Source organism: Salvelinus fontinalis, chromosome 5 (assembly GCF_029448725.1).
Source record: "Salvelinus fontinalis isolate EN_2023a chromosome 5, ASM2944872v1, whole genome shotgun sequence".
Classification (NCBI taxonomy): Eukaryota; Metazoa; Chordata; class Actinopteri; order Salmoniformes; family Salmonidae; genus Salvelinus; species Salvelinus fontinalis.
Window position 1 is genome coordinate 23,997,046 of NC_074669.1, and position 12,155 is coordinate 24,009,200.

A 12,155-nucleotide genomic window follows, 5' to 3' on the forward strand; every position below is an offset into this window, starting at 1 on the left:
GGAGAGGAGAGGAGGGATAGAGGAGAGAAAAGGAGAGGAGAGGAGGGGGCGGTTAAGGTTAGAGTCAGTATTAACTGGTAACATCTCAATGGACCTGCAAAACTCTGACTGTGTCTTAAATCACCCTTTCAGTGCTCACCCTGACTGATTTACCCACACACGTATTCACATAGGCACCCACTCATACATGCATACACACTCACTTACAGCCTTGAATCTAACACCCTGCCATGGCTTTAATGTGCTGAGTCTCATTGATTGAATATTACCTATAGTCAGGGTTGGGGAGTAACGGATTAAATGTAATCCGTTACATGTAAGGGATTACCAAAAACCGGTAACTGTAATCCGTTACGTTACTAGCTAGAATATTGTAATAGGTTTACAGATTCCTTTGAAAAACTACATGATTACTTCGAAGATTGCTTTTAAATTCAGAAAGGATGTTTGCGAAAATAAATATTTGACACTTCTCTGTTTTCATAATGACATTCAAATTAACATTGAAAAAAGGCGCAAATTGAAGTTTCTTCCATCTGAGCGAGTCTGACCACAAGTCAGAGACCGCTATGATGACACACCGAATGTGTTTGATGGATCGCGGGAAAAGAGCAGGATTAGGCTTTTGTAGGCTACAGTCCAAGTTATGTCTTCCAATGGTGCGACTGCTGTCGGCATCCAAAAATTATCCTACTGTAATAAACGCTTGGAAGTAAGGATGACAGCAGTGGTGTAGTCTACGGCGATATAGATATAACGTATTATTGATATCTACATGGCGCATTGATGTGAATCACACTGCTGCTCTCTCATTTAGCTATTTGCGCCTTACGGATTGTGGTTGTTGTGGATGGCTGTTCACAAATCTAAATGTGTATTTGAACCCAATAATGGTTGAATTCAAGAAATTTAAGCTGCCTATCTTTCATTGTTTTTGAAACCAATGGACAGCCAGTGAAAAATGCGCTCTTGCAACAGCTGCATAGTGCGGATGCAGGCCTATGGAATTAAAGTGGGGCTTGTATTGCTCAATCTAATTCATGATGATAAAAAAAAATCCATAGACCTAAAGGACACATGCTCAAACTTGCACACTTGTGATAGATTTAAAGGGGCAATCTGTAGTTGCTACATCACTTTTAAGACTTACGAATTATATATATATATATATATATATATATATATATATATATATATATATATATATGTATATATGTATATAAATATATATATGTATATATCGATTGATTCTTGAAGAATATAACTTACAAATCCCTCATGAGCGTATTTCAACTGTCACACAACCCAAAATATAAACTTGTTTTATTCCAATATTTGTAAACATTGTAAATGTAAACAAACACTGTATAGCCTCATAACATGGTTAAAACAATAATTTTGATATCATGGATGGTCAGTCCTTACATCCATAGCTCTGTCTATTAATCTGAGAGTGGTTACATTTCTCCAGGCCCATCCCTCACATTTTTACCAAAACAGAGGCGGGGCGTCCGTTTTGTTATTGTTTCAACTGTGGATTTGCCCTTTAAACAGCTGCATATTATCAAGCTATCAAAGTGTCACCAACAATAAGGTAAACAATAGGCCTATAGCAAATGCAGCATATGACGTTCATTTTTCACATGTAAATAGGACTTTTCAGTAGAGCTCAAAGCATGCCATTCCATGAGCGCAGCATCTATTTTTCAACTCAAATCAATGAGCCCAATCAGTCCTCCATGACAACAAAATCATAAACAGAGAGTAGGGCTGGCTAATAAATCGTTATTTTTGGGGTTATGCTCAGGTAAAACAATTTGGATAATCTATACTTCCATATTTCCAAGTCCTATTCTTGAAGATCAAGGGGTATAACATTTATTGGAATGTTAAGATATAATTTAATCATATTATTATATGTAGTAGAAAGCGATGGTTTAGAAGAAGCCTATGTAACCAACCCATAAAATAAAATTGAACATCCATATATGGCCAGCTATGTAAACTTTAACATTGATTTATCCTGCAATAGATGTCGTTCAATTGGTAACATACATTTTTGTCGACTTCTAATGCCTCATAAGGAGAAAGTAATCTAAAAGTAATGGAATGTAATCAGATTATGTTACTGAGTTTGGGTAATCCAAAAGTTACGTTACTGATTACAATTTTGGACAGATAACTATTAACTGTAACGGATTACATTTAGAAAGTAACCTATCCAACCCTGCCTATAGTACATTACCAGTGGTAGAGGAGCCATCCGGTGTCTGTGTTGTGATTGGACCAGAGAGATCTCGTGGGTGTGGCTCTAACTAAGATGACAGGAGGGAGTGATGAGGACGGTGAAGACGGATAGGAGGAGGAACGAGGCAGAGTAATCAGATCCAGGTGTTTTGGTGCGTTTAATTACTCACCTGCGAGACTTACGAGATGAGCAGACTACAAACACACACACACATGAGACACACACACACACACACACACACACGCTAGACACTCAGGTGGGACTAATTACTAAAACTCTAGAATGTTACAGCACGGCTGGCAAACACACACACAAACACACACACACACACACGCACGCACGCACGCACGCACGCACGCACACACACACACACACACACACACACACACACACACACACACACACACAGCCCGACTCCAATATCCCAATTCATCACACCGCCGCTCCTCAAGTCCCACCAGCAGAGAGAAAGCGATTGAGGGAGAGGGATGAGAGAGAGAAGGAGATATTAGAGGTAGAGAGAATAGAGAGCTGGTCCCTAGAGACTGTGTTGCTGCAGGCAATGCTACAGGTAACACGCCTGTTACTGTACAGATGGTAGGAGAGAGAGAGATGGAGGAAGGGAGAGATAGAAAGCTCACCACAGTTTCTCTCTTTCACCTCTGTGTGGGAGACTTGGAGAGGGGAAGTAAAGGGGAGGAGGAAGGAGAGAAGTGGAGGAAGGGTTTCCGATCAGTGTCTCTCAACCTTTTTATACCAGAAATCAGCAAGCTTCCTCTTTGGAGGAAGTAACTAGTGACTATATAGTGTGGGGGTCTGATTGCCCATTCCAATCACACAGACACACTCCTTCCCTCCACCTCTGTCAGTGACACCACATTTACTCCACTCTTCATGCTGGCTGTGTCTTTCCGTCTCTCTCCCCCTCTCCGTCTCTCCCTCCATCTGTAGTATGTGTGAGTATCATTAGCAGTGGTAGCATGATGGATGGCTTAGAGGGGCTTTTCTCTGGCAAGGTGGGACTCGGCTTAGCACACCATCATTACCTACCTACCTCACGCACGCACGCACGCACGCGCACACACACACACACACTCACGCACGTGCACACACACACACACACACACACACACACACACACACACACACACACACACACACACACACACACACACACACACACACACACACACACACACACACACACACACACACACACACACACACACACACACACACACGTGACAGTACAGGGTGCTCAAACGCCGTAGAGGAGAGAGTGTAGAACCATTCAGGATGGGAATGTTCAATTCATTCACGCTGCAAACATAATGTGTGTGTGTTTGTGTGTTTGTACAAGACTTTGAAATTGTAATATGCAAAAATGTCCTGAGCCCAAATGACCAATAGTGAGCCATGTCTGTCTGTCTGTCTGTCTGTCTGTCTGTCTGTCTGTCTGTCTGTCTGTCTGTCTGTCTGTCTGTCTGTCTGTCTACCCAACTGTGTATAACTCCTGTTCGGTGTAGGTGTGCTCGTGCGTGCGTCACGTACAAGATAGCAGGGATGAGTCAGTCTCTTCACTGTTTTATGACAAGCTGATATACTTGTTACCTTGAACCTTGAGGAGCTGTGTCAACGCTCCATATGAGTATGAAAATGGGAGAGCAAAAGAGAGAGAGATCGTGAGGAGTAGGGTTGCAAAATTCTAGTATCTATGCCAACATTTCCAAGATTTCCAGAAATTCCTGGAACAGGCAGGAAATCCAAAATCCTCCAACCAGGAAAACCTGGGCATTTGGGGAAAGTTATCCGGATTTTGAAACCCCAGTGAGAAGAAAAAGTAGGGTGACGACAGACTGACTCTATGTCTCAGAGTCAATTCCCTCTGTGCTGGCCACTGGCTGCTTTGGACATTAGATTAGATAGTGTTATTGAGACACACTGCTGTTTATGACCTACCTCACCATGATACAGCAGCTCTCCCCTCTCCTGACCTGTCCTCTCCATCTATGTGACAGTAGTGTGTGAGCGTGTGTGACAGGATAGCAGTGATGAACTGTAGTGAATAATGTGTAAGTGCATCACTCCTTTACCTCCAGTATTCTGCTCCACTGGTTCCCAGTCTATTTAGACTGAGGAGGGTTCCTGTGTTCCGTCCAGAGATGCAGCACATCACTCGCCTGTTTAGGCTGGCCTGCTGGCTTCTCTCAGTCACACGTCTGACAGAGAGGCTACACTTTTCTGGCTGTGTGATGAAGGAAAAGGAAAAAGACATGGGTGAACTGGTCCAATTTACATTGTAACAGATTAACAAGGCACAAGGGAGAAACACACTTATAAAACAGAACCGTTTTTTATCTCTGTTTCCCCTTCAAACATGAGAAGAATAATTCCCAGTAGTGAATACACAGCTTTGATATCTACAGCCCCATATCTAGAAATAGACTGGGTGAACGAGAAGTGAGGTGTGTGTGTGTGTGTGTGTGTGTGTGTGTGTGTGTGTGTGTGTGTGTGTGTGTGTGTGTGTGTGTGTGTGTGTGTGTGTGTGTGTGTGTGTGTGTGTGTGTGTGTTTGTGTGTGTGCGTCTTTTGCGTGAATGAGATGTGAGGCTATTTATGTCTTGAGAATAGTGATGGTACTATAGTTAGTTTGTTGACACTGACACAACGTGAATGTGCCGTTTGCAGCGGTGCTGCTACCATGTCTGAAGTCCCACGTCATTTATTACAGCTGACAGTCAGGCTTTAGTTCAGCGGGCTAACACAGTCTGAAGACACACAAACCACACGGGTTTGATTCTTGGCGGGTCATATAAGGTGCCAATTAACCATCCCAGACAGTCTCCTCCCTCTCTCCTCCTTTCTCCCTGGGCTGTGTGGTGTCTGCTTTTCTCTGTGCTTTCATTAACCCGCCCAGTCCTGAACTTTACCTCTCTCTCTGATCATCCAATCTTTCATATCTCTTTCTTTCTTATCTTGCCGGATCTATCGCCCTTCCTTCCTTTTCTCTCCAATCTCTCGCACTTTGCTCCCTCTCTCCTCGAACGACCTTTAACCTCCTGTCTCAGCATTCCTTCTCTCCTCTCTTTCTCTCCTTTTCTTTTCATCTCTGTGCTCGGTACAGCAGTGTAGCAGTCGTGTGGTATTCTGCAGGATTCAGAAGTATTTAACAGTATTCTACAGTCGTCTGGTTTCTGGTGTTCTCAGGACAGGTGTTACAGCTGGTAGGTACAATAACTAAACGTGTTGCTATGAGATTGTTGCGATTAAAAGGACAAAACACACATCATGACAAGAGAGACAACACAACACTACATAAAGAGAGACCTGAGACAACAACACAACATGGCATGGTAGCAACACAACATGGCAACAACATGGTAGCAACACAACATGGCAGCAGCACAACATGGTAGCAACACAACATGGTACAAACATTATTGGGCACAGACAACCGCATAAAGGGCAAGAAGGTAGAGACAACAATACATCATGCAAAGCAGTAAGAGTGTCCATGATTGAGCCTTTGAATGAGTGTCCAGTTTGAGTGTTTGTTGCAGCTCGTTCCAGTCGCTAGCTGCATCAAACTGAAAAGACGAGCGACCCAGGGATGTGTGTGCTTTGGCGACCTTTAACAGAATGTGACTGGCAGAACGGATGTTGTATGTGGAGGATGAGGGCTGCAGTAGGTATCTCAGATAGGGGGGAGTGAGGTCTAAGAGGGTTTTATAAATTAGCATCAACCAGTGGGTCTTGCGATGGGTATACAGAGATGACCAGTTTACAGAGGAGTATAGAGTGCAGTGATGTGTCCTATAAGGAGCATTGGTGGCAAATCTGATGGCCGAATGGTAAAGACCACCCGAGCCACTGCCTGTTCACCCCGCTATCATCCAGAAGGCGAGGTCAGTACAGGTGCATCAAAGCTGGGACGGAGAGACTGAAAAACCGCTTCTATCTCAAGGCCATCAGACTGTTAAATAGCCATCACTAACATTGAGTGGCCGCTGCCAACATACTGACTCAACTACTGACTGTATCACTAGTCACTTTATACAATTATATAATGTTTACATACCCTACATTACTCATCTCATATATATATACTGTACTCTATACCATCTACTGCATCTTGCCTATGCCGTTCGGCCATCGCTCATCCATATATTTATATGTGCATATTCTTATTCATTCCTTTACACTTGTGTGTTTAAGGTAGTTGTTGTGAAATTGTTAGATATTACGGCACGGTCGGAACTAGAAGCACAAGCATTTCACTACACTCGCATTAACATCTGCTAACCATGTGTATGTGACCAATAAAATTTGATTTAATTTGATTTGACAATCTAGCCGCTCGAGACCACCCTTACCTGCCAATCTATAAATTACGTCTCCGAGAGAGAAGAAGAATGAGAGATAGGTAGTTTATTATTCAGAGAGCTGAGTGGCTGAATGAGTGTAGCTGCTAATCTCACCCTAAGCGTGATGGACAGAACACAATGAGAGAGAGAAACAGAGGTAGAGAGAGAGAGGGAAGTAGAGAAAGAGAGGGAGGGAGATAGACATTTACATTTACCTAACAGAGAAGTGACAGTGCAGGGATTGGCCTTGCTGTCCTCCCTCCCTCTCTGCCAGTGTGTCTGTGTAGAAGCAGATGATTTCTGGGCATTAAGCTCCTCTTGGCAGCGCACGGTTTATGGACACACATATACACACACACACACATAGGCAGACACACACACACACGACTGTTGGCTGTGGCCCATTTACGGGCATCCAATTTACCGCTTGTTTCCTCCTCCTCTCCTCCTGTCCTCCTGTCTTCTCGTTCTTCAGAGGCACTAAGCCATGTTTATGTCCATCTCTCAGCTCAGACCAGACCAGGATAGGACAGCTGATTCCTACAGTCGAACAGAACAGTGCATCTCAACCTTTCTATGCCAGGGACCTGTATGGATCTTTCTATTTCATGGTTTACATTTAAAACAGAACTGTCCAAATGAGCTAACCATCTGAGGGATTGGTCTACAACATCCCAGGGTCGTTGAGAAACATTGCAGTATTCAAGGTTGTTGTTGTTATGTTTGTTAATTGTGTGATATGTTAATGTTGAGCCACTGTTATAGGACAACATGCTGAATGTCTTCCTTCTCTCTCTTTGAAATCTGTCTTTCTCCCTCAAGGTATCTTAGCCTAGATTAGAAATATCTCTGACTTTCCCCAGAGAAATCCACCAGATGCCAAGCACATATGCACGTGCGCACGTACGCAAGCATGACTCACGCACACACACACACACACACACACACTCATACACACATTGGGGTGGTGTAGCACTTACAGAGGGTTGGTGCAACACTTACAAACATATGGCAACATTATAAGACAGATAAACAGCTGAACAGTCTGGTACAAATGAAGAATAATCCACTAAAAATAAAGGATATCTAGCTGAAGCTACTTTCACACCCTGAAAGAGAGTTAATAGACAGAAAAGGCAGATTGAAAACGAGGGGGGGGGGGGCGGGTGTGGGGCTAAGGTTGCATTAGTGTCCTTTCTCTACTCCCCCCCCCCCCCTCTCTCTTCTCTCTCCCTCCATTTTGCAGCAGAGTGACCATAATAGCAGAAATTGGAGTGACTCATTCAGTACAGTACAACTCCAGCATGTTTTACTCTGATAAAGAGTATTGTCAGTGTGAGTTCTGTTGGTTGGAATGCAGAGGGTTACCAAGGTCACGTCGTCCACTCAACCCCCTTTCATCCTCAAAAGAGTCAGAGTCAGATCTGATCAAAAACTCGAAACCTGTAGCTGATATTGAACATGTTTTATTAGCAAGTCTTCAAAACCTAATTCTACGTCTAGCTAAGGTGTTTTGTGGTGGTAGAATCAGTATGAAATTTGAAATGTGCAAAAAAAAATGTGCCACTAGTGTCTGCTTGCTGGCTAAACCACTCTCAAATCAATCCATAATGAAACGAAAGGCATGTACGCTAACAACGCCAGTTCACACACTCACTGCTGAATAACCCCTCTAGCTAGCTAGCGAGTGCAGTGAAGTTCTAGCTAATGCACAAATTAGTTTTCATGATATCTCTTCTGCCATGATTAGCGCGACGAGTTCTACAGCACAGTTGACTGCTCTCTGCGACGTTATCGTTATCGCGTTGGCCAAATGTTACAAAGTAGCGATGCAGAGTGCCTGCCGTCAAATACATGCTGATTTCTGAGAACAGTCCCATAACGTTGGTGCCTTATAACTTCATCAACAAAATGTCAAACTAGCTACCGTGTGGCCATTCAAACAAGCTTGCACTAGGCTGCTAGCTTGAGCATGGTTTACCGTAGTAGCCAGTGCGTCATAGCCAACAAGAGCCGAGTCATTTTCAGAATTAGGAACTAGTGTCAGGTGGATGAGCAGAATCTATATATTTTTTAGATGAGTCACACGTCCTTCAAGACAGACCGATTGAGGTACGAGCATCACGTAGACAATGGGGATTCGCCATTATGGGCAACTATCAACTCACAGGAGACAGATGGACACTGGAGGGCACAAGGGGCATGTGGGGCATTAGTTGGAATGAGGACTGTAGAGGAAGGAAGGAGAGGGGAGGGAGGAAGAAGGGATGCCTTATCTCCCTGTCTCCTCCAAAGTCTCTTTGGGACAGGATAGTATCAATGTGTGGGAAAAAGTTTCATAAATGTACCAACCATCTCTCTCTCCCTTCCTTTCCCTCTCTCCCTCTCATCCCCCTTCTCTCTCTCTGTCCTCAGCTCTCTGTAAGTGTGTGTGGGATGTCGTGTCAGGGCTAGAGCCCTTCCCTCTCCCATGAGCCTGTGTGCCCACACACACCCACGGCGCCCCCACACACACACACGGCGCCCCCACAAACACACAGACACACGGCGCTGACGTTGTGAAGTGGACCCTCGGAAACAGACCGGAGCAGAACCGGATCAAACCAGCCTGTGGGCCGGCGGGGCGGAACCTGAGGATGTCAACAGAGGCGGAACTACAGCCAGCTGTCAGGCCCAGTGTCAGGAGAGACTCCAGGAGGAAAGGTAATACTGCTTGATAAAGGCTTCGTAATGCTTTTATAATGCCTTTATACTGCCTTCATACTGACCTGTTAAGTGTTACAGTGCTGTCATTTGATTGTTTAGCTTCAGGTGCAAAGGCAGGTGTTAAGCTGTAGCTAACAGGTGTGTCGGTACAAGTGCCGGGGCATAGGTGATGCCAGTATGTGTGTGCATCTCTCTCAGCGCCAGCCAGGTGGCACTGGCCTTAAACACCTGGAGTGGTCCATACCCATGTGCCCTAACTCCCAGACCCTGCCCAACAGTCACACAATGATTCACTAAACAGCAGGCACTCTGTTACTGACACAATGATTCACTAAACAGCAGACTCTGTTACTGACACAATGGCTTTAAACTTTATGGATGTGAACACATATTGTTGTCTTCACACACACACACACACACACACACACACACACACACACACACACACACACACACACACACACACACACACACACACACACACACACACACACACACACACACACACACACACACACACACACACACACACACACACACACACACACGTGAGGGTGATGAAATAGAAATGCAATTATATTTGTTCCAACTGTATTCCACCCAGAGCCAATCAGTCTGCTGTGGACCCTGTAGAAAGCCTGTTAGTGGATCAGTACTCTCCCTAGGAGGATGTGGAAACCTGTTGGGTTTCCCTATTGTCCTCGTGTGTGTGCGTGTGCATGCTTGTGTGTGTTCTCCCATAGGCATGCTCTGCTTTGAAAGCACCATGTATTTTGAGGTTTCAGACCCAGTCTGCTGCTCCAAATAGAAGACTTACCCAGAAACCCATTATACACACTTAAAGGTGCTAGGTATAAAATGTCTCAACCGTGTGGAAGCTAAGTGAATTGCAACAATACTTAGGCTGAATATAAACAACTCTCCCTCCTCTCCTGCATCCCATTTCCTCACAGCACAGCAGATACTTTGTGGCTGTGGAATCTAGTGGAAACTACTCTCGCTTGAGACTTGTACTTTCAGTTTGGTCCATCAGCTTCAAACAGCTGAAAATACGTTTTGTTAGTAAAAGATATTTCATATCGATTTATAGTACATTCGGAAGGTATTCAGACCCCTTGAGTTTTACATTACAGTCTTATTCTAAAATGTTCCCTCATCAATCTACATACAATACCCCATAATGGAAAAGCAAAAACAGGTTTTTAGAAAAAAACGAAATACCTTATTTACATAAAAGTATTCAGAACCTTTGCTATGAGAGTCGAAATTGAGCTCAGGTGCATCCTGTTTCCATTGATCATCCTTGAGATGTTTCTACAACTTGATTTGAGTACACTTGTGGTAAATTCAATTGATTTGACATGATTTGGAAAGACACACACCTGTCTATATAAGGTTCCACAGTTGACAGTGCGTGTCAGAGCAGAAATCAAGCCATGAGGTCGAAGGAATTGTCCGTAGAGCTCCGAGACAGGTTGTGTCGAGGCACAGATCTGGGGAAGGGTACCAAAACAGCATTGAAGTTACCAAGAACACAGTTACCAAGAACACCTCCTTCATTCTTAAATGGAAGAAGTTTAGGAAGAACTAGGAAGAACCACCAAGATTCTTCCTAGAGCTGGACGCCCGGCCAAACTGAACAATCGGGGGAGAAGGGCCTTGGTCAGGGAGGTAACCAAGAACCCGATGATCACTCTGACAAAGCTCCAGAGTTTCCCTGTGGAGATGGGAGAACCTTCCAGAAGGACAACCATCTCTGCAGCACTACACCAATCAGGCCTTTATGGTAGAGTGGCTAGACGGAAGCCACTCTTCAGTAAAAGGCACATGACAGCCCACTTGGAGTTTGCCAAAAGGCACCTAATGGACTTTCAGACCATGAGAAACAAGATTCTTTGGTCTGATGAAACCAGATTGAACTCTTCGGTCTGAATGCCAAGCGTCACGTCTGGAGGAAACCTGGCACCATCCCTACGGTGAAGCATGGTGTCAGCATCATGCTGTGAGGATGTTTTTCAGCGACAGGGATCAAGGGAAAGATGTGCAAAATACAGAGAGATCCTTGATGAAAACTTGCTCCAGAGCGCTCAGGACCCCAGACTGGGGGCGAAGGTTCACCTTCCAACAGGACAACGACCCTAAGCACACAGCCAAGACTATGCAGAAGTAGCTTCGGAACAAGTCTCTGAATGTCCTTGAGTGGCCCAGACAGAGCCCGGACTTGAAGCCATCGAACATCTCTGGAGAGACCTGAAAATAGCTGTGCAGCAACACTCCCCATCCAACCTGACAGAGCTTGAGAGGATCTGCAGAGAAGAATGTGAGAAACTCCCCAAATACAGGTTTGTCAAGCTTGTAGCGTCATACCCAAGAAGACTCGAGGCTGTAATCGCTGCCAAAGGTTCTTCAACAAATTACTGAGTAAAGGGTCTGAATACTTATGTAAATGTGATATTTCGGCTGTTGTTTTTTATTTGCAAAAATTGATAAAAACCTTTTTTTGCTTTGTCATTATGGGATATTGTATGTAGATTTATGAGAGAAAAACTATTGCATACATTTTAGAATAACGTAAGCAACATAAGAAAATGTGTAAAAAGTCAAGAGGTCTGAATACTTCCCGAATGGTTCTTTACACTATGAATTGTTTGTTTGGTAACATAAACTGAAATTAGGCAAATATTATAGAATTTTATCAACCAGGTAATGGCAGGGCAATTTCTGCTTGTGCGATGATAACCATGCCTCTGAGTGAAGCTCTGACAACAAGAGCCAGAAGGTTGAATAATCTTTATGCAATTTTGTGTCCAAAACGTTTTAGTTGTTGTTGTTGAAACA

The 12,155-nt window shown here is 44.0% G+C and overlaps 1 protein-coding gene across 10 annotated transcripts in view; it reads left to right on the plus strand.

Annotated features, from left to right (window-relative positions):
* dab1a (DAB adaptor protein 1a) overlaps positions 1-12,155 on the plus strand; it is a 300,794-nt gene that overhangs the window by 235,240 nt on the left and 53,399 nt on the right. For all 10 annotated transcript variants that reach the window (XM_055922911.1, XM_055922912.1, XM_055922913.1 and 7 more), the window contains one exon: positions 9,027-9,314. In XM_055922911.1, the coding sequence (XP_055778886.1) occupies positions 9,248-9,314 (67 nt within the window). In that variant the 5' untranslated portion in view covers positions 9,027-9,247. The remainder of the gene's footprint in view (positions 1-9,026; positions 9,315-12,155) is intronic.